The 26,091-nt window shown below is 52.6% G+C and overlaps 8 protein-coding genes across 8 annotated transcripts; 3 read left to right on the plus strand and 5 right to left on the minus strand.

The window, feature by feature from the left end:
* Positions 1 to 446: 446 nt before the first annotated feature.
* BDZ83DRAFT_19165 (uncharacterized protein) lies at positions 447 to 1,958 on the plus strand. The gene is made up of 2 exons (XM_060501600.1): positions 447 to 524; positions 583 to 1,958. Exon 2 carries the CDS (start codon positions 789 to 791, stop codon positions 1,794 to 1,796), a length of 1,008 nt encoding a protein of 335 aa, XP_060361240.1. The 5' UTR covers positions 447 to 524; positions 583 to 788; the 3' UTR covers positions 1,797 to 1,958.
* A 1,163-nt stretch (positions 1,959 to 3,121) lies between these two features.
* Positions 3,122 to 4,876, minus strand: BDZ83DRAFT_755458 (cytochrome P450; the record flags this gene model as incomplete). Its single annotated transcript, XM_060514616.1, has 4 exons — positions 3,122 to 3,344; positions 3,410 to 4,123; positions 4,180 to 4,605; positions 4,668 to 4,876. The coding sequence occupies 4 exons, from the start codon at positions 4,874 to 4,876 to the stop codon at positions 3,122 to 3,124; spliced, it is 1,572 nt and encodes a 523-aa protein (XP_060361241.1).
* Positions 4,877 to 5,697: 821 nt separating this feature from the next.
* Positions 5,698 to 9,948, minus strand: BDZ83DRAFT_755459 (phospholipid-translocating P-type ATPase; the record flags this gene model as incomplete). Its single annotated transcript, XM_060514617.1, has 2 exons — positions 5,698 to 6,145; positions 6,203 to 9,948. The coding sequence occupies 2 exons, from the start codon at positions 9,946 to 9,948 to the stop codon at positions 5,698 to 5,700; spliced, it is 4,194 nt and encodes a 1,397-aa protein (XP_060361242.1).
* Positions 9,949 to 12,094: 2,146 nt separating this feature from the next.
* On the minus strand, positions 12,095 to 12,811 carry BDZ83DRAFT_585894 (cutinase; the record flags this gene model as incomplete). The annotated part of the gene is made up of 1 exon (XM_060505888.1): positions 12,095 to 12,811. The coding sequence occupies one exon, from the start codon at positions 12,809 to 12,811 to the stop codon at positions 12,095 to 12,097; it is 717 nt and encodes a 238-aa protein (XP_060361243.1).
* Positions 12,812 to 15,699: 2,888 nt separating this feature from the next.
* Positions 15,700 to 18,732, plus strand: BDZ83DRAFT_678620 (uncharacterized protein; the record flags this gene model as incomplete). The annotated part of the gene is made up of 4 exons (XM_060511180.1): positions 15,700 to 17,176; positions 17,227 to 17,304; positions 17,357 to 17,529; positions 17,581 to 18,732. 4 exons carry the CDS (start codon positions 15,700 to 15,702, stop codon positions 18,274 to 18,276), a joined length of 2,424 nt encoding a protein of 807 aa, XP_060361244.1. The 3' UTR covers positions 18,277 to 18,732.
* Positions 18,733 to 19,477: 745 nt separating this feature from the next.
* On the plus strand, positions 19,478 to 20,243 carry BDZ83DRAFT_795309 (uncharacterized protein; the record flags this gene model as incomplete). The annotated part of the gene is made up of 2 exons (XM_060515836.1): positions 19,478 to 19,905; positions 19,992 to 20,243. Coding segments are annotated over exons 1-2 (564 nt in total), but the record flags the coding sequence as incomplete, so codon positions are not given.
* A 1,914-nt stretch (positions 20,244 to 22,157) lies between these two features.
* Positions 22,158 to 22,616, minus strand: BDZ83DRAFT_585963 (putative oxalocrotonate tautomerase; the record flags this gene model as incomplete). The annotated part of the gene is made up of 1 exon (XM_060505897.1): positions 22,158 to 22,616. The coding sequence occupies one exon, from the start codon at positions 22,614 to 22,616 to the stop codon at positions 22,158 to 22,160; it is 459 nt and encodes a 152-aa protein (XP_060361246.1).
* Positions 22,617 to 23,341: 725 nt separating this feature from the next.
* BDZ83DRAFT_706628 (beta-lactamase-like protein) lies at positions 23,342 to 24,450 on the minus strand (the record flags this gene model as incomplete). Its single annotated transcript, XM_060511528.1, has 1 exon — positions 23,342 to 24,450. Exon 1 carries the CDS (start codon positions 24,218 to 24,220, stop codon positions 23,342 to 23,344), a length of 879 nt encoding a protein of 292 aa, XP_060361247.1. The 5' UTR covers positions 24,221 to 24,450.
* Positions 24,451 to 26,091: the final 1,641 nt, after the last annotated feature.

A 26,091-nucleotide genomic window follows, 5' to 3' on the forward strand; every position in this document is an offset into this window, starting at 1 on the left:
GATGCTATCGATCCGGGGGTTCCAGACTAGGTCCTTGCCAGATTATGCAGAAATTCACATGTCGAAGACAGACAGCCGCAAATACTGTGACTAGTCCGCTTAAGGTCAACGAAGCTCTGTTGGTTCTGTATCACGGTTGGTACACCACCACCGGCACTACGAATCAGACGCCGGACGGCCTCATGATACGAACTCACAGTTGCAACCATTCTAGAGTTAGGTCCTTTCTCGCAGCGCTCAATCTGAATGAGTAATAGAAGCCACTTCATACCTGTCTCGTCAATACATTCGTCACGTGCCCTGGTCGTCCCTGGACATATACGCCACAGCCACCACGTGAAGAGCCAGATTAGACACAGATTGAGCCACTGACTGGCCGGAGTAATGTCGGCAAAATATCAAGTCGTTTCTAGGCCGAAAGGAAAACCTCAACATCTCGGCGCTGCCATATCACGAATCACCCTGATGACCAGAAGTGCAGAGTTTAGAGATGGGTAGTGTTAGGGCGCTCACGTGAGTGGAAGGTTCGGGAAGAATGGCACCTTGATAGTGACGCTATGCTAATCTTGCCATTTGTCGAAGGCCGTATTGTTTCACGATAAATCAAACATCGAACTCGCCTACGACTCACTTACTCCCAAACCTAAATACGCACTCTTCGCTTTTGGAACATTTTCGAACCATCGAGCACCAAGATCAATTTTGAATTCTTCGCGATCGAGATGGGTCTCTTCGGCCTCCCATTTGTCGGACTCTGTGGCTTGGTCAAAGACGGTGTCGAAAAGTGAATGAGTAGAAAGCCGGCGGAGTTTTCAGCCGAAACGGCCGGCTTTTGTACTCTACCGTCCGGAGCGAAATACTCAAGTCAATCGGAAATAGATGAGGCCCAGGAAGCCCCCAAAGTTACGAATCAGACCAACACTCCGTCGATCGAAACGACCAGCTCTCCTATTGTATCACCTAGAGTGAACAGGTCAAGACAAGTCGCTTTGAGAGAGGGCCAGGAAACCCCAGAAGTTTCTGACCACATCAGAATTCCCCAGATCGAAAGGATTGGAACACAACCCATTACGCCATTAGGTGGGCCATCGAGCTGGGAGATCAAATTCGATGGAAATCTGCGCCCCAGCCTTCTCATAAGGCTACTAGACGAGTTGCTGTTACTTATCATGCAAACACTGGATACTGTCGACATTTATATGCTACGCCAAGTGTCTTTCACCTTCTGGGGGATCTATCAAGGTAAAACGTTCGCTAAATTTCACTGTATCAAAAAGGATGATCATATTCGAGTAAGATTGTTGCATTCGAGGATGACGGGGAAGATATCTACAAACAAGGAGACAAGACTGCGGGTAAAGGAAACTGGATTTTGCGTCGCCTGTTCAACTCGGAGGAAGATGCCCGACTTCTCCAGATCATGCTGGCTTTTCTACTGCAGCAAATTTCTATTCTGCTCCGAGTGCGGACACCGGCACCCGAAGTTGCATTTTTCTTATCACCAAAGAAATCAACCCTCCGAAACATGCAGGTGTATTGGCTCTGAAGGGGTGGCTCGACTTTGCCCCCATATCGCGGTGTCACCATCCTCACTCCGCCGGGCAATCAAGAACGAAGAAGGAGTTGACACCGCCCTACTGAAGATGGGAGATAGATTTTGCTTCGCGCGGTGCAAAGATTGCAGAGACATAGCTTCTTCGGTGCTAGCAAAGTACGACCCCACTGATATGGTTTCTTTCACTCCATGGTACGCCCCTCGAGTAATACTCAAGACATGTGTACCAAGTCGACCATGACATGGGAATGGAGATTTTAAACACTCTTTGGGTCTCCATTGGTGTCTGCCAGTCTTTCGTGTGACTGAGAAGGAACAAGTCACAGATATTCGTCTCTACCAAGAGCTGAGAGCATTTGGTCAAGAGTTTGGCGACCTACTTTGCCCACATGTCACTTATAACGATGGGCAACTCCTAAGGCCTTTTGACCCCCGAAGTTGCTCCTGCCTAGGGACGAATAGTCGAGTAGGCGCGGCCTTCGGTGCCAAATCTCCCGTAGAAGGGTGCGAACTTGAGTCGTGGTCTTGTAAGGCCCTGGCCAGAGAAAGCAAATGCGATAAAACCATGTTCATACCATTTGGCACCGAGAATTGTCATGACGTTGAATGTAGAGGCTGTGACACAACATATCAATGGCATCATTTCCACGCCCACGTATTTTTATCTCGAAAATCATTAGGCACATTCGGTAAGAGAAAACAAAACACCTTCTGTGGTGTGACGACAGAGTATGCCGGAATGGAAGGCAATGGATTGAATATAGTAAATATCTAGGGGTTGGTCGTTGTACTGGGTAGTGCTGTGTAAGGATTCAAGAGTACAAGCCTTGGGTAGAAGACACTTCTGTAAATAAATATATGGACAATTCGAGAAAGGAATACAATGCTTAGTGATAATTCTACGCCCCAGACCCTCCACGCGCACAACAAAGTGATACTTCACCTCGAAGACCATACTATTAGCTCACATTCTTTTCTTTTTGTATAAGAGCGGAATATTCTGGAACGAGTGTTTCGGCGGAAGCAGAGTAGGTGGAAGTTTGGCGAAGGCTAGGAAGAGGACATGAAGAATGGAGGCAAGAACATAGGGATCCTCTAGATAGTTGGTGGGCTTTATCTGGCCAGGGTTTGATGTGGTCTTTTTGATCTAAACAAAAGCCCTGGGACTCATGTCGGTAACTTGCATCCAGTTACTTCTATAGTAGTGCATGCCGTTGAAGAGAATATGTGTAAGAGAGAGTTGTTGAAATTTGCGAAGGATCTGATACTGTTTGCGCTACGGTGAGAAAGAGGCCTTTCTACTATGAAGAAGAGATGTTAAGGATACTTTAGTACGTCAACCGGAAGAGACTGGAAGTACTTACTAGATGTCTCAGAATCCTTTTGGAAACTCGAGAGAAGAGACGAATGACAGGTAGGATCATGTACATTACTTGGAGACAACCACATGCATAGAAAGGCCTGACGTAAGAAGATAAATTATGCCCTTTTAGCTAGGTCCTTTCATCGAACTTTTGCTTCACCCTTTTTTCCCTTCAGCCTTCGTCCCCTGGAGGCGATCATCAACTATGCAGTAACCTCCCACCTGGTATCTTCCCACCCTGCTCTCCTGCGCATCCGGCCCTTGAGGTCGCTGCCCGGCACCGGCTTTCCAAAAGATCCGGTCAGAGGCACGGCCGTAACCTTTGGAACCACAAGTGCATCCCCATCTGAAGTGATAACGTCAAATCCAGCCACCAGCAGCGCAAGGGAACCCAACAGCTCACCACTCGCGAAGTACCGGCCGGGGCTATATGCCCATTGTCAGTTTGAACACACTCATCGACAGAAGGATTGTGAAAACAAGTAACTTACCAAATGTGCTTCCCTCCCCCAAAGCCAAGGAACCCTCGGACAGCAACATTAACAATCGCCTCCCCCTTCTCTTCCGCAACCTTCAAGAACCTATCCCCGATAAACTCCAACGCATCATCTCCCCAGATCCCAGAGTCAGTCTGCAGAATCTTTTGCGGTGCAGAAATCTGCCAATCCTTCTTCACGACGAAGCTCATCTTCCCATCAGAAACAGTCGTATCAGCCATGACCTTCCTCGCGAGCACACCCGCGGCATACAACCGATGCGTCTCGCGGAAGCACGACATGAGCAGCGGACATCTCTCCTCCAACTTTTCAATATGCAGCACACACACTTTCTTCTCTTCCCCATGGACAACATCGCGGCTCTTCTCCTCAATGACGCCCTGCACCTCATCGCGGAGTCTCGAGAGAAGCGCGGGCTGACTGAACACTCGGGTGAAGAACCAGTAGAATGCAGGGAAAGTATTCGAGATGGCGCCGTGGAGGAAGATCAACTCAATTTTGGCGGCTTCTGCTGAAGTCATATCAAAGCTCATGCTCAGTCTCCGACGATCTTTGACGAGGGATGGCACGTCGCCGCCCTCGTGGAGCTGGGAATCGAAGAAGGATTTAAAGGCTTCTTGGAAGAGGGCTTGGCCGCGGTAGCCTTTTGGTGCGACGAGAGAGGGGAAGATGCCCAGCATGAGCTTGTTGACGTCGGCTTCGTAGTCCCTACTCACAGTCAGACCGCTTCATTTCAAGTTAGAGTATCATCTGAAGGAACTTACCAGTACGCCTCAATGAGTTTCTTATCCGCCCTCAGTGGGTTCTTACTCCCATACAGCGAATCCGTGCTGGCTAGGGTGAACAGCTTTCGGTTCCACATGTACAGATCCGCAACCTCGACATTGTCACCAATTTCGTTCAACGCAGTCGCAATCCCTCCCACGGCAGAGATGTTGAGCCCAAGAAGAGATTGCCCCGCCATACCCCCGTAGATACTCTTCACCCAAGGGCCGTAAAACGCCGGATCATCCCACGCCTTCATAGTCTGCGCGCTGGCGCCAGCCATCCCCTTGATGAGGTCTCTCAGAAACGGGTCGAAGCTGAGGGAGCGGTTCCGGAGCGCTGCTTGTGCGAGTTCGGGTTCTGTTATGACGTACATCTTACCGCCTAGCATGGGCAGGGTAAACATGGGAGCTTTCGACTTTGCACTGGCAGAGGCATTCAGTATTGGCGCTGTGCCACGCACCAGGGTTGCCGACGAGAATCTTACTAGGCAAGGTCAAGATACTCCCACGAGTGTTGAAAGATACCGATGATGTGGCCGATGAAGGGAACTGTCGGGCGCAATAGAGGCGGTTCTTTAACGTCCATGGTGACGGGCGATCTGATGAGATAGGCGAGGTACAGCATCACAGTGATGGCGGTGAGCAGTGCAACTGAGGGCACGAAGCCATCGTCGAGCCCCAGAATGCTAGCCATGATGTCTTAAGCCGGATCTATGTGTGCATCGAAACTCTGGCGCAATTGAAACGGATTTTCCGGCAGAGAATGCTCTTTATGTAGGTACCTCGTGTCGCTTGCAACTTTATACCTCCAAGTTGAACACAGGGGGAAGATGGCAGGTTTTAGTGCTTATGGCGCCGTCCGACCAACCAGGAACCTTACCCGTCAGATGGGTATGGGACTAGTTCCGTCCTGGTCTGTCGTAATTTGGCGTAAATGATTGGTCGTGGCTATAGTGCATTGTCCTCCGCCACGGCACTGCAAGCTGCCACACGGGCCGGTGCTCCGTGGTGTGGGGCACTCGGGTCCGATGTGGGTAGCCGTGTTCCGGCATCGCCGGGGTTGTCGATAGCAACTGCACAGGTGGGAAGCCATAGCTGTACTTTTGAAGCGATCTTCGCACCAGACTCGAGGCTGGCAACACATGCACCGTCACTCCAGATACCCCTGGATGGTCTTCCTTCAGCCGAGTATTGTCTTTTTCTCACCGACCCCCATACCCATGAGCCTCTCCACCTCATGCACAGCCTGTGTTTGAAGCATGATACAAGTCATAGTAGTTGCGTTTACAGAAACTCGTCATACAGAAAAGTGTGTAACGACGGGAAGGATTCAATACAGGGTGCCATCACCTTCCTTCATCTATCGAAAGCTTCAGGCCCTCAGTACGTACCTCCCATGTGAGTCAGGAATCTGGTGCTGGAGACGTGGTTCAGTTGGATAAAAACAGTTTGCACGTATTCAGGCCTTTAAACCAGTGTATAGAACAGACGGGGTATCTCTCACAAAGGAATGACTCAAGCTGCCCTCTCAGCTTCACCAACCACAACATCCTCCCCGCAATCCTCCACCTCCTCATCTTCATCACTGGCCAACCTCTTCAGCCTCTCCCTCACAGCAGGATCCTTCTCAAGCTCCTGCCAGAGCTCTAAACGCCACTCATCCGCACAAACGTCGTCCTCCTTGCGAACCCAAGGCCACCTCCACATCCCCGCGAGGATGAGAGAGCGCTGAAGGGTGCGGAAAATGGTCTCCATGAGGATAAAGAGAGTAACCATCACAATCAGCGTCAGCCACCATGTCCAGTCCCTACCAAAGGTCTTTGAGAAACCATCACGTACGGCGTAGATTGACGGGGCGCGGGTGTAGATCGACGACAAAAATCCTTGCCAAGCCCACCATCCGGAGAAGGTGAGGAGGAAGCATCCCATCACGACACCCGATTTGTGGTGCGTCTCGAGAATGCTGCGACAGAATTAGTCTTGGTTTCCAGGCAAGGAAACGCCTGCATCTTCCACTTACAAGCACTTGTAGTTGATCCAGACAACGCCAAGGGTGAACGCTAAGTTGCCAACGGCGTAAAGACCCTGGTCACTCGAGTGCGCAAACCAGACATAACCCGCCCAGACGCCCCAGTATGCCAATACGCCTTGAATTGCCGCTGACAGCATCCATCCAGCATACTTGGCTAGGTTTAGACCCATGTTTCGCTGACCGTACACATAAAGCTCGGGAACGGCAAGCAAGGTATCTGCGCTGAGGTCTTGTTCCCAGATCCCAAGACAGATGACGCACAGACTCGTGAATAGCGTGTTGAAGACAGTCAAACTAGCCATTTCGTACAATGAAGTACCTGTATAACCGTTGTAGCGCTGATATAGGGCCGTGGGGAGGTAGAAGAACATCTCCTTCCAGAAGGTACACAGGATGAACTTGGCTGTACGCACGTAGTTCCATCGCCCATGCACGAGAAGAAGTCGCTGAAGGTACCTGAATTGAGCGATGGCATAGTCGGCTACTCGAGCAGCTTGTAACCCCTCCTTTCCAGAGATGCCAACACCGACATGGCTAGCAGAGATCATTGCCAAGTCGTTGGCGCCGTCACCAATGGCGAGCGTAAGACCGTGACCCATCCGGCCCCTTAACTTTCGTAGCTGGGAGCGGACAGTCTTGACCATCAGCGCCTTTTGTGCCGGCGACGCTCGACAGCAAATGACAGAGTCGACAAAGGGAACCACCGAGTAGAACTGGGCCGTCAAGTCGTCCGACTTCTCGATCATGGCCAGGGTGTGTCCATCGATAACGACAACAGTGTGAATACAACCAGAGTGCAAATCTTCGGACAACGCCACGAGCTGACCCTGGAGGTCTCCCTTAGTGACGTCCAGAGTGTACAGATCGGACACTGGCTGGCAGATGCGGGTTGAATGGGCAATGTTGATTGCTGTTTCACGTTTGTCGCCTGTCAACATCCAGATCTTAATGTCCGCCCTCCGCAACTTGTCGATGGTTTCGGGGACACCCTGTTGGAGCTTATCTTCAATCGCTGAAGCACCGACGAGGTTGAATGACTGCTCGATCGTTTCCGCCGCAGCCTCGATCTTGTCTTGGCGATCCGTCAAGCTGGTAGATGCGGCGTCGAATGCTTTCTTCCAGGTGAGGTAGTCCTGCTCCGAGATGAACTTTTGAGCGAAAAGCAGCGTTCGTAGGCCTTCGGTGGCAAAATCGTCAAGATGCTTGAAACATCTGGTAAAGATGGTTGAGTCGTCAGCGATGGCGGGGTCGTCAAGGAAGGCGAATTTCTCGGGAGTGTGGTATGGCAAAGTGGGAGAGCCCGTCGAAGCTTCGAACGAAGTCGTGCGGATGTTGATGGATGGCCGCAAGAGGTCGCCCGACTTGCGCAACTTGCTCGTCTCGAAAGACTGACTGCGATCCATAGGGGGTCGAACACTCGGGCCTGGGGTACCGCGTGCGATTCCGATGCTTCTTCGCAAAGACATGCTAGCGCGACCGCCAATACTGATTCTCGGCTCATGCTGTTCACTTTTGCGCAAAAGCTCGCGTTCAAGGTCCGCACTTTGCCTAACATCCTGGGCCTTTTGCAACGCCATGCTGGCCATCTTGAGCCTCGGCAGGATAACCGAGTCTGCGCCTTTACAAATAATGCAGATACGACCATCGGGATACCGCACGACAATAGACATCCTCTTTCGGTGGCTACTGAACTCGATGACATCCAAAATTTGGAACATCATATCTTTGGTTGCATCACTAGCTTCAGAGCTTTGCCGTAAGGTGATATTTGAGGATGTCCGCGAAACAGCAGTATAGCCGAGTTCTTGTGCCGCCTTGACCATGGCCAGCTCGTCTGGAGACGAAGACTGGTATTCGACCTCGCCGTTGCGGATTTCCGGAAGGCAGGTATGGCAAAGCGCCATCGCAAGGATGTAGTCTTTTGCTCTTCTCGCAAACAGGGAATGAGGCCTCAGAGAGATGAACTCTAGAAGATCGCCGGTAGTGACATCGGGCTGTACATGATCCGGACGGCCCGTGGATCTCCACTGGGAAGACGATCTTCGTGTAGATGGTGCCCGTGAGCGAGCCATCGACGGTCTGCCGAGAGTCGTTGGAGATTGAACGTAGTCGTCTACGATGGCATCGGTTCGAACGTGCTGGGTTGAAATGCGCGGGATCCTTTTAGCCTCAGACAGAGTGTCTACAGAGCTGTTGTTTTCGCTATCACCATCTGCGACCTCGACGTCCGGTTGATGCAGCCAAGCTGTGCCGGCAATGCTGAGTTTGCGGAACTTCATCACGTTTTCCGTTAGTGTACCCGTTTTGTCGGTGAAGATGTAGCCGACTTGGCCCAAGTTCTCGAGGATGGTGTTTGTATTGCATCGAGCTGGAGTATCCGTTTCGGCATGATACATCTCGACATCGGAATTGAGCATGAGTAGCTGTCCGACTTTGACGATCTCGAGACTGACGTACAATGCCAACGGAATGACATTGTTGAACTGGATGATGAAACCAATGATGATTTCGTAGAACTTGACTTCGGCGCCCTTTAGGTACCATGTCCTCCTCTCTTGCGATCGCTGCCACAATACGTACCCCATGGAGCAGCCGACGGAAAGAATGATGACATAGAGCGCCAGGGAAACGACGATCTTGTTGGCCACGGTCTCCAACGCGGGTTTCTTGGCCTTGGGATGTTGATTAGCATTCATGCGAATCTTGCACTCCTCCCCAGTGTTGACAACGATGCCAATGGCGGACGCTGTATTTCTGAGAATACTGCCTCTGTAGATAACCTCGGCGGAAGTCAGTGGCAGCGACTTTCCGTCGACAGTCACTCGACCATCGAACTTGTAAAGGTCAGGGTTTGGGTCTTCGACCACGAATTCGGCATCGCAGGCCAGGATCTTCTCGACGGAATCGCATCCTTCCAATGCAGCCGACACTTGCTTGCTCTTGAGGTTCGTCTCGCCGTCAAGGGCCATCGTCTCGATGTAAGCAAGGCCATTCTCGCCGTCGGCATGGAGTAGTACGATATCGGCAGGGACCGGATCGTCTCTTCGTAAGTTGATGAGGTCGCCAACCTCGATATCACACCATCTCGTTGTTATCCAGGGTCCATCATCTACTGCTTGGCCGGCGCCCGGTACTTGGCGACTTCCCGGCAGAGCGCTTCGAAGCTTGGACTGCCAGGTCTGCGAGCTAGTGTTGCGATGTTTCGAGTGTTTGAGCACACGCGCTGTCTCCGCGTTCTCCACCGTGTCGAGCCGGTGGCGCTTGAAATCGTCATATCCTTCCTTTGCGACAGTGACCAGAACGAAGAAAAGCAGCGGCAAAATCGTCGTAAAGTTTCCCGTGGTCGAGAGGCCAGGCACGGTCTGCGGTACGCCCACGCAGAGGAAATAAAAATTGCCAATTCGGGAAAACTGGAAGAAGAGTTGTTTCGGGATGAAGTCATAAACAGTGTATCGGGAAGTTCGGATGGTGTTCGAAAGGAAGGGATGCCCGCCTCGTCGTTCGTCCGTTAGGGGCGCATCTTGGTCCAGCTGTAGTGGAATAATTCGGCCATTCTTCGAAGGCGGCAATGTCTTTCGGCCTAGGACAACCTCGTAAAATACACTCTTGCACCACATTACAGCATCGCGTCTCGAATTAGCGCCCAGCCACCGCGCTCTGTCGGGGGCTTCGTCGGGACCGGGCCGCGGCGCATCGCCTACGGTCGGTGGTTCGGTCGTTGGTTTCTCGTCCATCGTAACGACGGCATCAATTGAGCGAGTGACAAGGGCAAGAGTCGCGTCTTGCGTGATGGATCATTTCCTTGCGAAAAACGAGCGGTCGCATCGGTTCGGATCCTACGGAGATCGCAAGGGTGCAGCAAATTCAAACGCAACACTCGAGATCGTCCGATTTTCTCAACGAATCTGAACGTCCAGAGGAGAGGGTTCGACGATGCGCACTGCCATTCTGGTGTTTTTCCGGTCAAGTTCGATGACAGGAGAGAAAACCCCATGGGCAGCGGCAATGGAGAAGAAACAGTGGGCATCGAGTTCGTCATTAACGGCCTGCATCCCGCGCGAAGGTGGGCTGCCAAGGAAAACTGGCGAAATTAGAGGCAGCAGGCGAAAACTGTTGCTAAAGATATCAATCAGCGACGATTATCCAGGGCAGAAATCAGCGGGCGGATTCCCTGTTGGTACCATTATCCCGTGTTGATCTCCCCACGTGGTGGGCACACTGGCCGGGGTTCTCGCTGGTCATTGATGGACATTTGTGGCGGGCATCGCTGCTAGTGCAAGCGTGCATTCTCGGACTCGATTGATAAGATCGAGCGGCCAGGCCGTTTTGATTGAAGTCGACCGAAGGTTCTTCTAGAGTTCGAAAAGAAGCTCAACGCCGTCATCTGCCAGCTGCCATTGAAGTCTTTTCCCACGTGCGGTGCATGCGGTGATGGGCGAAAGCTTAACGCTGCGCTCAATGCCCTCCAACGCAGCGGCGCCAAGAAAGCAACGAGCTGATGGCAGGGATGAACTCAGTCCAACGTATGGCTTGGCTTCGGGGCACACTGCTCGAAGCGTCGCTAGCCGCGAATCGGTCAACCGGACCCGAACTGTCTGGCCTTGTTCCATCTCGAAGTCTTGTTTAGGTAGATCGGCGCAACGGCTGGCTCATGGAATAAATTCTGCCAGGCGGCTCCGCGTATTGGCGACAATCGTGTTTCCTCCCCGTCCCGTCCACGTTGATCCGCGGATCCCACAGCAAGCGACATCGAGGCCCCGTGCGTCCGGAGAAATCAAGGCGTCCGAGGTGCGAATGGCAAGGTCGAGCACGGATGCCATCTGGTGTCTTCAGACTTTCAGCCGCCCAGCCCTGGGAGTGTAAGGCACGCCTCAGCCTTTCTCTCCCCGAAGAGCGTCATACGAGGGCAGAAAGTTCGGGCGAAAGCTGAACAGGCAACACCCTTCGTTGCGACGTCGCACATTGGTGGAGTATCACGCACACACAATTCTCATGGCCGCCTTGAAGAGGAATGGCGGCCTTCGATGGAGGTTGATCGCTGCCGCCGCCGTCGGCATGTGTTTATCATTTCCAGCTGAGCGACTCTATGCATTGCCGACGGGAGGATCGATGATACCTTCATCCCATCTGATGTGCTTCGAAGTGCGAGCTGGGGATGAAAAAACAAACAAGACATTGGGGAGACAGAAGAACAACAGGTTTGACGCTGGTAGAGGAAGAAGGCACCGGGATGTCAGAAGATGCCGCACTACAGTGCGACAGGTCGCGCCTCTGCCTGAGTCATCAGGCGCGACAGGGCTGTGATACCCAGAAGTACGTACAGTGCCACCAAGGCGTCGACTTATGTAAGCACTGTACGACAACGGCGCCGTCCGCCTCCCCGTTGCCTCCCCGTCGCCAGCTTAACCCCGTCCCTCTGAATCCCGAGATGCCGGGGCCTTCAGTCATCAACTGTCACAGAGCACACCGCACATGCCTCACAATGGAGCACAAGGTTCGGAGAATTTTCTTCTTTATTGCACATCGATCAACGAGTGTCTGGGGCGTGTCTTGGCTGCCCATCTCCCATGAATCTGTACCCAGCCTCAGGTAAAGTACCAAGGCAAACTCAAGCTCTCACCGGATACTCCGTCGCCAGAATACCAAGTCCAGGAGGCGTAGTAACTAATTATTGCACTGTTTCAAAACACACACAAAATGCCTTTCCCAAATATGCGAACTGTAGAAATGGATATCTCTTTATGCCTGTAGAGAGAAGTAGAAACAAGAAGAAAAAATAAGGCCGCCGCTCAATGCATGCAAAGCCACAGTGTGTACATGGATACTCATGAAATGTCCCCCCTCGTTCTGCCTCATAAACATGACAATCGTGATATGCGTCTACTTGCGCCTCTGCGCGCCGGCTGCAGTGAGCTTCTGGTTGATGAAGTCGGCCATGTTGCCAGCCTGGTTGCCATAGGACAGATGAGCCGGCAGGATGGTGAGGGTTCCCTTGCAGACGGCATCGCCCTGGGCGCAGATGATCTTGGTCTTGGACTTGGGGAAGTTGGGGATCTGGGCCTTGTCCTGGGTGTTCTGAGTGTCGCCGAACATGAAGGCCGCTACGATCTGGTCCTTCTGGGCCTGGGGCAAGTCCTCGACAGCGCGGTGAGTGACGGCGGCACCTTGACTGTAGCCGCCGACGACCAACATGGAGTTGGGGCACTGAGAGTTGACTTCGCCAATGATCTTCTTCATCTCCGCGACACCGGCGGGGTCAGCGCCGCCAGGCAAGAAGTTGGTGGAGAGACCAGCGGCATAGTCGACTCCCTCAACGGCCACGCTCGAGAATTGGCCTTTGACGTTGTTGGCGGTTTGAGGGCCGCAAATGGTACCCATGTTGCCGACCTCGGTGGAACCACGGGCGAAGACCATAACGACGTCTTTGCAACCGCCAGTCGAGAACTCCTTGGCGGTAGAACCGACACGGCCGCGCTGGCGGGCTTCGATATCGCGGGCCTCGATTTCAAGAATATCACGCTCATCAAGCTCGGGCTCGGAAAGCGTGGGGAACGCAGCCGCGATAGACGCGAGGGCGAGAACGGCGGAGAACTTCATCGTGATGATTTTGAGAAAAGGTTGAAGAGAATGGCTCACAGAGCAGACTGAGATACAGCGTCGCGAAAGAGAATGACTGCCACCGGGGCTTGGAATGTTAGCGAGCTGAGTGCTGCGTGTTGTAGATGAGATGTGCTGATGATGATGATGATGAGATGAATAAAGTCAAAGGGTCTGGCCGCAACCTTTATACAGAGAGTTTCTGCACGTCAACCCACGCCGTTGGGCTGGTGTTGAGATGACGATTAGTGCAAACCTCCGCCTCGGCCGTTGTTGGCGTTTCCACATCAAGTCACCTTCGTCCCATAGCTCCAAACGTCTGGGCCAGTCGCATCTCTCGAATCAGCTCGAGTAAGCAAGAGACGTCCCCAAAAGGTGTCCCTTGGCGTGTAAGATGCATCTGGGGTCAATGGGATCTCCTGAGGCGCAGGTCAAGGTGGACTGTCCAGATCGCAAGTCTGTCCGTTTTGGGAAACACGACTCCCTTCCCGGAGGAGCACGGTCGCAGGTCTCCAGGATGCGGCAGCCAAGCCATCGGGAAGACCACTCCACAACGCCATCCCGTTGGATTTCCCCTGGGTAGTGGCGCATCCAGCATGTAGCCTGATCGATGTCGTTTATCGGAGATCCAAAGGGCGGGAGGCAGGATCGAGTGGACCGAGGCATGGCTGCTTGATTTCTCTTCGGTAGCCTAAATCCGATAAGGTCGAGAGCCCCTCATGCCTTGTTCATTCGGGGAGGAGGACCGCCGTTTCGTAGAGATTGTTTTAGAGAACGACCCAGGATCGACAAGGCTCGGGGACTAGGGGAATTGGATGTAGAACTCTATCATTCGGGCCTCAAGCAGCCGATGGCCTCGGACGGCCTCGTGTTATCCAACACAACGAACGGCCAATAGGTCAATGTTCATCGGCTCTGGAAAAAGAAAAGCATCAATGAGATGTGACGTGCCGTTGTGGTTGCTGTCAGCACAACGTTCACGCAGCTAAGCGTAAAGCTTCACGACTCCAGATGCCCAGAGGAAGCTAGAAAAGTAAAAAAAAAAGTGCCTGCCCTCGTGACAGTGAACGCTAGATTCAGACTGACTAACATCGGGCCTCACGGGCTTCAGACCAGCCAGCTGTCAGTGACCCTCCCACACGATGTCTCTGCCACTGAGCAAAAACCAGAGAGAGAGAGAGAGAGAGAGAGGAAAGGGTGGCCCATCAACGACGAGGTCCCCTGCCACGAGAACGGCGCTTGTCGATAAAAGTGTAGCTTGCGAACTTGACGGCGTCCGTTGTGGGCCGCTTGAGTTGGGAGGAACAGGATACGTTCTAGAAGTTCCAACCTGAAACTTGAGATGACCGGATCGAAACGAGAAACTGATCACAAAGCAGACTCCTGAACAAGGATGAGCCCGAAGGTTTTTTGGCAACTCAGAGCCCGCGCTGCTTACTACCAGCGCTTCGTTCTGACAGGTAAGACTTCACGCTCTCATCCCGGGTCTGACGTCTGGTGTGGTGGGCTTCGGCCGGCTCGGGGAGGTCAAGTCAAATCCGCTTTTGGATTGGAGAAGAAAGAAGGTCTCGCCGCTTGACACTTGTCAGAGGACCGAGCGTAATGTCAGACAACGGGATTCGGACGCGGGAAACGCAGAGTTTTGGACCCCGAGAGGGCAGTCAAAATAAAGAAAATGGAGATGGGCTGTTCTGGCTCATTGAAGGGATTCCGACCGGACGGTGAGCAAAAGCAAAAAGATGTCAAAAACGTCTGCCTGCTCCGCCGTGGGTCAGTCAACGGCGCAGTCGCAGAGGAATGGAGATTAAACAAAATGAAGAAGATGTGAAATCCATCCGTCAAAGCACCCAGAATAAGAAAGACCTGCGAGAGGTTTTGAGACATGCTCCCTTGCGCCGATCCGACAGTTTGGTTGATTGATTCTTGTCATAAATGAGAGGAGAGAGCAGAATTTCTCCTGGATTCATGGGTGCTTCAGCTCCTCTGGCGCATCAATGATCAATGAGTCGACAGCGGCGATGCAGTCTTTATGAGCCGAGGTTGAGGTCTAGCAGGTAAGGTTGATTCCCTGCCGATGTCAGGGGAGATGAGACAGAACAGTCCTCAGAGAAGCTCCGTGCGCCGGGACGGAAGAACAAGCCAGGAACGACAGCGGGGACTCGGCGGCATGCAGTGGAGCCATCCGGATCCGGACGGTCAGACACGGCGGATCATCTCTCGGCTCCGACGCGGCATGACACTTGAGTCACGTGCAAAGAATCGGAGCGGTTAAATGTTGTCTCCGATGTCTCCACTGCAGAGTTGGAGGGAAGGAGGGCAGGAAGGAAGGGACCTGAGTGACGTCGGTCGGACCTTCTGCACCCTGGGAACCCTGGATCTCCGGCAAAACTCTGGGCAAAACTCGCCCGCCCTCTATTTTACTGCTGTTAGTCACTCATTGCAGCGTGTGAGCGTGCGGGCGTGCAGTTCCAGGCCCGCCACACCCCACGAATTGTGGGGATCTCTACGGTACCGTTGCACACCAACATTCTCAGCCTTCTCTCCGCCGTTACACGGCCAACCCACTGCTACCTTACCTTCGACTGCTGATCCCATTCCCGTGATAGCTCAGCAACACACCTCCCACCGATAACCTTCGAACACCTCCCATCTGCAGTCAGGGTCTTTGATCTGCTGATCCCCGATCTTTTCTTGCATCCTACATCGAGTTCCAGCCCTCGCAGCTCGACTTAATCCGACCGCCACATCTGCATGTCAGCGACTGTTCCTCCCTCCGCCTTTTGCTGAGCTCGAGCCTCGCCTCTCCCAACTCGACGCCGAACCCCGCTGCTCGGCTTGACTGGAGCTCACCAAACACGAATCACTCTACTCTACAGGATCTGTGGTGTATGTCTTCTATAGATCCTACAGATCACTCCTCCGGCCTCTCTGGCGCCCCCCAGAATGATACTGCCGCCGCCCCGGTGACGAGCGCCGAGACCGCGGGGTCCAAGGCTGAAACGGAGCTGCTCAAGCTTGACAACCATGTTGAAGACAAACAGCCCGTGCTGTCAGCGAAAGCAGCAGGCAAACAACAAGCGACCGACGATCTGATCGACTTTGGCGAGGACACTCCGGTCACAACGACCACCACGAAAGATGACCCAAATGTAGACGACAAACCTTCCAAGGACTCGCCCAAGACCGTGTTCAAACCCGCTCCAGTGACCATTCCGGAACCAATGACTTCGTCGATAGCGACTTTGAAGCCCACGAGCCCTCTCCCTGCCGAGACTGCCACACAGTTTCTTACTATCGAGTCCACGACATATGTCGACCCAACACCCCCAACTCCAAGAACATCCCAGCCTCCATCTCGAACCCCCTCAAATGCCAAACGCCGGCCTACCTCTGCATCCCCCACACGATCTGATGCTGGCTATGACGAGCGCAGATATGCAAGCGAAGATGAGCAAGAGAATGGTTCGCGGTCCGAAATCCAGAGTATTATGGAGCAGTTCACTGGCGACGGTGGGGGCCCAGGAGCTGAAGAAGTCATGAGCCCAAGGCTGGAGATTGCTTCGCCTATGCTAGGTAGCCCAGGCATACAGCATCCACCCCGGAAGTCCAGCCTCGAGCCACTGGTACCCTCACTGTCTCACCAGGTACAGGAGCTCCAGGGCCTCAGAATACAATCGGCCTCTCCAGCTAGCATGTTCTCTAAAGAAAGAGCACCTGACGATCAAGGGCCGCCAGTTCCCCCAAAAGACGGACCGCCGGCGACACCAGCGCGATCTCACGATGATCGTCAGATGAGCATCGACTCCCAGATGTCTCCTGGCATGCCCGTACATCGGCCGCCACCCCCTGAACCCGAACCAGAGCCGGCGCTTCCATTCGACTTCCATCGATTCCTAGAACAGCTACGAAACAAGAAGGCGGACCCAGTCGCCAGATACCTCAAGTCCTTTTTGTCAGAGTTTGGCAAGCGGCAGTGGATGGTACACGAACAAGTCAAAATCATTAGCGACTTCCTCGCCTTCATTGCCAACAAGATGGCGCAGTGTGAAGTGTGGCGAGACGTCTCCGACGCAGAGTTCGACAATGCTCGTGAGGGAATGGAGAAGCTAGTCATGAACAGGCTCTACACACAAACATTTTCCCCAGCAATCCCTCCCCCACAGCCCATACCTGGAGCGAAGCCGAAAAGACGAGGCGGAGAGCGACCGATGGGGCCTGGCCGGCGTGGCCAACACCAGGAGGACGTGGAACGAGATGATATCTTGACACAAAAGATCAACATTTATGCGTGGCTTCGGGAGGATCACCTTGACATACCGCCAGCCGGTGATAGTGGCAAGCGATTCCTAAAGCTCGCCCAGCAAGGTACCTACTCACCCAATCTCAACATAGCCCTAGCCGCTGACTATGTAAAGAAATCCTCAAGATCAAGTCATATCGAGCGCCGCGAGACAAGATCATTTGCGTACTGAACTGTTGCAAAGTGATCTTCGGTATGTCGCCGTTCTTCTTCATGTCGCTACTTCAGGGATTAATCTACGATAGGCCTGCTCAAGCACTCAAAATCGGACTCTTCAGCCGACTCGTTCATGCCCCTCCTCATCTATGTTGTCCTCCAAGCCAACCCAGAACATTTAGTGTCAAACGTTCAGTACATATTGCGGTTCCGAAACCAGGAGAAGCTGGGTGGTGAAGCCGGATACTACCTTTCATCTCTGGTAGGTCTCATTGTGGCCGTAGCTGTGCTACACAGTGCTGACATGACATAGATGGGTGCCATTCAATTCATCGAAAATATGGACCGGACAACCTTGACCATTACCGACGAAGAGTTCGAAAAGAACGTCGAAGCAGCGGTATCTGCGATCGCTGAAAAACACCGCCTTGACTCGCCCGCTGTTGCTCAAGAACCCGTCTTCTCGGAGAAGTCATCAACCGAATACCAGACCGGGGAGTCTTCGACAAGGCCTTCCCTAGACATCATGGGAGAGTCGTCCACGCCCCGTCGGTCGACCTCATCGAATGAAGGCGGAAAAGATTCAGATGACCAAGCTCCCATTACGGGACTTCTCCGTTCGATTCAGAAGCCTCTTAGCACAATCGGCCGCATGTTCTCGGATGAGCCGTCTCCTGCGCCGCCTGTACCTAGTAACGCGTCAAGACCGACGTCGAGGCCGCGAGAATCCTCAGAACGACTATCGCCTAGACCGAGCGCCGAAATATCACCCGATGGACGGCCGCCATCTTCCCGTCACCACTTATCAGCGGAAGAGGCTGCAGCGAGGCAGGCAAGCGCCGAAGTTGCTGAAGCTCAGCGTCTGAGCAGGGTAGAGCACAATAACGTCGTCGAGACCCTGCAAGGGATGTTCCCCGATCTTGACAGGGAGATCATTTCGGATGTGGTCCACCAGAAACAGGGGAGAGTCGGGCAAGCTGTTGATGCCTGCTTGGCCCTGTCTACTTGAGGATAAGGAATAGTTGCATCAATAAATTATCGCATCCTCTTGACGATCTAAAAAAGCGTTTTTCAGCCGGGTACATCAGCGACGTTGAGTTTCCGCGGTTCTTGCTTCCCACATCGATCAACCATCTTTCGCCGTTGCACAAGTGGCTAGCTGAGCGCGAGAATCCATGGTTCAATTTACCTCTCAAAGAGCCCTGGAGGCGTCCCTGGGGGTCCCTGGCGTGTCAGGTCCAGTCCGCGCCGCACCAAGGGAGGGAAGCAGGGGGAATGGTGGCGTGGGGGATTGCTATGCGTGGGCTCACGTGGATTCAACCGCTGGAATGTGAGCAGGTTACACGGTCTGGACGGTTCATGTTACACCCGACCCTACTACCCGGTTCGTTGGCACACGGCTTTTGCCAAGTATCAACGTGCTGGTAGAGGCTATTCATAACCTGGAATACGAGCTGGGGGGGGGGGGGTTGTCAACATTTAGCTTCAGCAACAGGCAGGGGGAGCAAAGAGTCCGAGGGTACCACCGTATTAACTCAGTTGGGATGATGTTCAAGGTCAGGCATTGTTAAAAATGAGCGAGCTATTCAGGGCTGAAGTGGGTTGGAACGCAAGTTTGCTTGCCATCTTGCCAATTTAGTCCAAAGAAGAGCCTATCCTCGAGCGAATTACCCAAGGATCCAGGGTCCAAAACTGTGATCGAGACACGAACTGGAACCTGGAATGTAATTAGCGTCTCAACCGTTCACGATCAAGGCCTCTCCCGCAATCTTAATCCGCCGTGATCATCATTTCTCTTTTTGTCCCCTCTCCGTGCCTCGCCATCTTTAAACCTTGATCGTCGGCCCTCTGGTCGAGCCCGAAGGACGTGAGGCGTCGATGTCGGATGATGTACGAGACGCGTCTTGTTGGTATGTGGCCTCATGCCAAGAACCGAACCAAATTCGAGGTACTCAATTCAATTTGATGATTGCTGCTGATACGAAGGAGCTGAGCCGACTGATGACTCTACGTGATATTTCGTGAGATGCCACGGCCCGATCAGATATCTTGCCAGATCCTGCGGCTTCCTGCCGCCATTCACGCCCTGTGCTTTCTCAACCCGTCAAGTCTTTCTCATCTTTGCTGGTACTTATGACCCTCCAACTCAGGCTATTCTAGTCATCAGGTCAGCATCAGCGGTAGGGCGCTGCCGTGGTTCGTTCATCTACCATCACGGCCTTCCTCCAGAATGCAGATGGCCCAGTTCAAGATCCTGGCCACGGGCCTGGGACTTCTAACCCCCTTGGTTCACGCAGTAGCACAAGCACCAACGGCGTACAGCTATGCTTACAGCGCTTGTGGCAAGATCACGAACTTCAACGCAGTCTTTTACGATTACTATTCTTACTCGTATGGAAACGTCCAAGACTGCCAAATGGATTGTGACTCTTTTGGCTCTGCGTTCGCCGCTGTGGGAAACGATGCGAATCAGCAGTGCTGGTGTTCAGACCCTAACAGCCCGAATAATTCACCGAGTCCTGTTCTCGCGTCGGTGCCAAACCCCAACGCCGCTCTTTGCAACGTTGCTTGTACCAACAACAATCCTTATGCTTGTGGAGGAAACTATGGCAGCGATATCATCTATAACGTCTATGGGGTTCGCCAATTCGCTTACCAGTCTACTACTACATCATCAACCTCCACCAGCACGTCTAGAACCTCGACGTCAACATCCTCGACTAGAACCACAACTACTACAACGACCAGCAGCAGCTCCACAAGGTCTACGACTACTTCGACAACCACGACATCCTCTACACGGACTTCAACCTCAACAAGTGCCGGACCAACCAACACCCTTCAACATAGGGCTCCTCGCTTCCGATATAGCTATAGGGGGTGCGGTGCCATTAGCAACTTTGGTACTGTCGGAACGAACTATATTTACGCGATTGGCAACGCCACACAGTGCCAGCAAAGCTGTAGCTCCTTCGGCTCGAACTTTGCTTTCATAGGCAACTACCAACAGTGCTTTTGTTCCACTCCGAGCCCAAGTTATTCTCAGGACATCAATCCCATCTTTTCCACTGGACCCGATGATAACTTGTGCACGACACCCTGTTACTTCGAGACTGGATACTCGTGTGGAGGTCCGAGTACGGGAACTGTCGTTTACGAGGTGTTTGGAGTGAGGGCTCTCGGGGTCTCGTCTTCGAGTTCGTCCTCGACCTCTACTACTTCAAGTTCATCGTCGAGCTCAAGCACAACGACCAGCACCACCTCCTTCAGCTCCTCTTCCAGCTCCTCGTCGTCGTCGAGTAGGAATTCGACCACGAGCACAACGTCCAGTACCTCGACGTCTTCTAGCAGGTCATCAACGACTACTAGTACGACTTCATCATCGAGTAGCTCATCTTCAAGCTCATCCACTTCGTCTAGTAGATCCTCGACCACGAGCTCCTCATCCTCCTCCTCCTCCTCTTCTGCTTCCTCCTCGTCATCATCATCTACGCGTTCCTCGACGACCTCAACCAGCACAAGCTCGTCTTCTATGTCTTCGATTACCTCATCGTCCTCTTCAAGCCCCAGCAGCTCCAGGACAAGTACATTTTCCAACACAACGATCTCTTCAACTTCATCGAGTTCAAGCTCAAGCAGCTCTGCGACATCTTCCAGCTCTTCGGGGTCTTCAAGCACCTCAAGCTCATCAACCGCCTCGTCAACTTCGTCCATTACCCCCTTTCTTACGTTGTCCGCCACGAGTAGTAGTAGTTCAAGCAGCACAGGTCCAACTAGCACTTCAACCTCGACGGCCTTTCCCTCGTCCTCGTCCTCGTCTTCGTCCAGCAGTACGACAAGTTCAAGCCCTGCAAGCAGCTCAAGCTCCAGCTCAATCTTGGTGCCATCAACATCACCTTCTTCGACCACAAGCTCATCAAGTAGTTCGACAACGTCTTCCACTTCTTCGACGTCAAGCTCTCTTACGGCCCCGTTCCCCTTCACAAACACGTCTAGGATTGCTTCGACCACCTTGACCCTGGAGCCTATTCCCAGCACAAGTACAACAAGTATACCCGTGACCTTACCCCCGCTACTGCCGTCTAGCTCCACCACGGTCATCACCTTGCCTTCAACCACCTTGACAAGCATTCTTTCCATATCACTGCCGCCGTCGGTGACTCCCGTCATCACTAGTTCGAGTGCACCAAGCCCGTCCACGACTGCCCCCTCGAGCTCCCGGTTCACGACAACATCGAGCTTCTCCTCGTCCGCCCCGCCTTCCTTATCATCCACCTTATTGTCGACCTCCTTGTCTACGGTCTTGCCTAATTCACTTACCCCGGTCTCGTCGCCAACTTCCTCGCCATCCCCACCCGCACTCAGCTCGTCGTCAAGCTCCTCATCAAGTTCTTCGATCGCCACTCCAGTACCCTCATCTCCTGTATCATCCTTCCCTTCTATTGCGACTTCAAGCTTTACGTCAAGTTCACCAGCATCAACAGCGAGATCCCCTGACCTTCAGACTCCCAGTACCACAACGGTCGACAGTACTATAACTTCAACACCCACCACAACTAGCTCGAATCTCGTCTCAATCGCAACGACCGAGATCCTACCCAACACGCCAGTGGTCTTCTCTATTGTGCTTGGACAAGGTGCTGGGGCTGCGCCTCCTGGGTCTGACCCCACCACCACAGCTTGAAAGTTGCTTGCGTTTGACGGCCTACGTGCTAGTTTTAGTAATGATAACATTTATGAAGCATTGGGTTATCAATTCTGGAGATGATGGCAATGAAAGAAGAGGTAATTTGTAAGATTTTAATAAACAAAACTCAAACGCTGAATCCATTTTCCTGGCAATACTTCGTATCGGTGACCGGACCTAATACATGCTGTCAATCCCACAGATCAAAGTCTAGAAAGCTTCTGAACCTTGAACAAATCCTCCTCATCTGTAACCTGATTCTCCTTAGCCCACTTCCTCTCCATCTCCGATCCCGTCTCAGGTGGCACAAGCCCATTAATCCTCCATAACTCCCTCCTCGCCTCATAAATCCCAGACTCCCACTCGATCCCCTTTGGCTTCAATATGGGCCTCAGTATATCATCCAAAGCCTTGAAGAAGAATGCCTCAATCTGTGGCGTATCGAAGCCGCGCGCAATGTGGTAGATGGAGACGGTTGTCAGGGCTTTGGGCGTCTCGCCGCCGGCGTACATGTTTTCGGGGGTGAGCTCGATGAAATGCGCGTGGCAGTAGAATGCGGGCAGCCCGACGCTGGTGTAGAGCTTGGTCATGCCCTCGGCGATTTGTTTCTTTTCGGCGGCGGTGAAGACGCCGGCATTGCAATTGAAGACCCATTTAGGCATGTTGAGTCGTTTCTATCGATTTGATTCAGGTAGTGCTAAAGATGGTCTGGATGACTTATGTATGGTTACCTAGCGGGGAACTCTATATGTGTTTCTTAGTCTTTGATCAATAGATATAGTCTTCTTGAAATGCGGGCTCGAAAGGCGCCGGCCGGCTTTCGTTATTACCAGCCGATGCGGGATACCGCTCCGGGACGGGATCTGTGCATGCCGCCACTGCTAAGCCGATGTATATCAGTAATCATGGCTTCCGAACCAGCGTCGATCTGGAGATGGTGTTTTGAAACGTCACGCCGATATGCTCCCGCCATGCAAACCCCGCATTCAAGGGCCAGTGTTCTGTTCGTCGTCGATCATCATGCTAAGCAGTTTCCATGAACGCCGAGGTTCGCCACGTTGATTGTTGCTTGATCACAAATACACGGTAAGGAGCAGATCTTGGGTGCTTGTTGATGATACTTTCGAAATGTCCATGAGTTGCAAACTCACATCACCAGTGTAGCTGAATACTTTTCCTAGAAGGCGCATGGATTGTCGAGCTATCGCCACCATACTTTTGCATGCCGATTTTGAAGTAGCATAGGGATACACATTTACTCTCAATGCGTCGAGTTGGCACATTATCACGTATAGCCCGATCATGATGGGACCGGTAGTACGACATGGCAATAATTACTGGCCTCGGTAATCAACCTAGTTGATCTCATTTCTCCGAGCCTCCCATTCTAAATACGTGACTCCCTTGGAATCTGGAAGGCACCCATGGCACTTAAACGCGCGGCTCCTGGGTTGAACCTCTCGGGATACAAGTTCAATATCTCCAAAAACAGCTCCTTTTCAGTCTTGGGGTTCTTTTCCAGGATCTTTCCAAAGTCCTGTATGTACTTCTTTGTCGCAGCGAGGTGCCAAATTCCATCAGTTTCACCCGCCATCTTGTGACCAGCCACCACGTAAGCAGGGTCGAGCGCCTCAACGATTTCAACCGCCCTGATCCATTCCTCGCGCTTGGCTTTAGTGTTCGCTTCCATCAACATCTGGTGGCACTGCCCATAGACTACATCACCGCAGACGGCGAGTCTAAGGTCTGGGACCCAGAGGACAGTTGAGTCATAGGTGTCGGTGTGACCACACTCAATGGCTTTGAACTCCCACCGATTTCCGAGCTTGAAGCTTCCACCGCCCTTTGGAGACAGAGGCTGCGCGAGAGTGAATGGGCGGTAGATCTGGCCTGGGAAGCGGGCGTCCCACATTTGACTGAAAATTCCATCTTCAATCTGCTGCTCCATGTGTTTGATGGTTCCCACCGTGGCAACGGGGAAGGCTTCCGGGAAGCGCTTCAGCAGGAGAGGTATGCCGAACCAGTGATCTCCGTGGCCGTGGGTGATGTAGATGTACGAGAGCTTCCGCTTTGGTGCAATGTTCTCAATCCAGGAAATGAGCTCCTCAGTCTGCTTGATAGTGATCGGCGTGTCTACCAAGACAGCTTCGTTTGCTGAGTAGATGAGGGTGCATGAGATTGGGGACCATGTTGCGGTCGCGTTCGAGCCAGGAACTATGGTGGGAATCGGCGGTGCGACGTAGACGGCGGATCTCAGGTCGGTCATTTTTATGTGATTTAGCTTATTGTAGCAGAATGATGGGTGAGTTCACAGCAAGGCGAGTGGCTTCTGCGCAGTGGTTCCAAGTATCACAGTGATTTGACTGACGCTTTTATTCGAAGGAGGGAAGTCAGCTTCAAGGCCGATAGGCTTGTTGAAGACAGCCATCATGCCAGCCGAGGATCGAGGCATACTGCATGTTGATTAATCGTTTTTCAAGCTGAGTGCAGCAGTGTAGATCAGATGGATGGTCTAGTGAAGTTACTTTGGATAAGTCGTCAGCTTTTCTTAGCGATGAAGAGTCAAAGCGGGGTTGATTATGTGAGGAATTAGAGCATTGCAAGCAAGCTACCATCTTGAGAAGCCGCACTGACACAGTTCCCCAAAGGGAGGTTCAAAGGCAACTCGGCACTTATGTGCACAGGAATTCATATTTCAAGTTCTGGTTGATAGTCGATCATACCGAAACCCGTCCTATCAAAATGGGTTGGGAATCGGATTCCGGGACCGATGACCCCGCCATGTGTCATTTTCCCTGGTTGTGCCATTTGGAGAGCAGCACAAGGGAGGCCAGAAGCCGAGCTAGATAAGACACTGTAGCCTGAGACAACACAAGGTTACCTGTGGCACTGCTGAGCTTGATGTCAATTATCTTTGAGCTGTACTGTCTTCACATTGATAATGTGGAGGAATGTGTTAACGGCCTAGGACTTCTCTTCGGGACAAGGTATTGCACTATAGAGTCAAAGTACTAATGATGCTGCGATGAGACTGTGCGATCACTCAAGGCCAACACATTCGCAGAACACGCACAGATTGATCACTACGTGATCTTCATACCAGTGCTGAGGACTCTCCATGTCAGCCTCTCTTCAACTTACGAAATCTTATGTTTATGCAATGCTTCGAGCTCTCATAAACTTCACTTTGGTAAGTAGTCACAATCGCACAAGCTGTTGTTGATGGAAATAGACATGAACATTCTCCGAGATTGTGCGCGAGGGGCATCATCAGTATCCAACAAATTCTTGGCCTGTGTCTCTACCTTGGGCGGTCAAGCACAAAAGCTGCGACACAGAGAGCATAGACCATCTACTCAAGTTCATGACGTTGTTGCAGGCTGGCAGTTGTCTCCATTTCTGCGGGTGTCTGACTCGCAAATCTGGAGCGCAGTAGTAGTCTACGGAGTCATTTCATAAGACAACGAGGAAATCATCAGGTTTTAATCAGGAAATATCAATTGCATTGAGCAAACGCGAGCACCGTCGTATTCATTGATTTCCATATGTCAGCAATACCGTAAGACCACACAAAGGGACCCGTGTCCCATGGACTCGACCCCTGCGTGGCCTTCACAAGGGGTCCGGGTCACCTCGAAGCCGACCAGCGGCTGGGATCCCGCACAAGGGGGGCGGACGGGCCCCAGGTGAGGTCACTAACAAAATAACCTTAATGCTTAACTCAAACTATGCCTCTGTCACCTCCAATTTCTCCAACCTGACCTCTCTTGACTGCTTACTACCACGACAACCTCCCCTGGTCAGTCTTTCGAAACTTCGGAACCATCCCAAGGCATCATTCTGTTGCCCTGGTTTGGTCCAACAGCCAGGCTTCCAAGTGGGATCTCACCTGATTTTGTTTCGCACAGCCCAAATTCTACGTCTGCCCGCGATCTCCAACTGTGGCTCTTACAGGGGCTTTATCTTGGCGGGGGTTTCGCATCGCCTAACCTGGAGAATTCAACTAGCCCCTCACACGCACTAGGAGCTTGGGACTCGCAAGCTTGGTGAGTTTTCCCCAGCGTTGCAACCTACCTAGTGGACCATGCTTCCCGATCATCCCTGAACGCCACCACCCACGTTCGTCTCGTCCTCGGA

Source organism: Colletotrichum acutatum, assembly GCF_030867785.1.
Source record: "Colletotrichum acutatum strain CBS 112980 chromosome Unknown BDZ83scaffold_101, whole genome shotgun sequence".
NCBI lineage: Eukaryota > Fungi > Ascomycota > Sordariomycetes > Glomerellales > Glomerellaceae > Colletotrichum > Colletotrichum acutatum.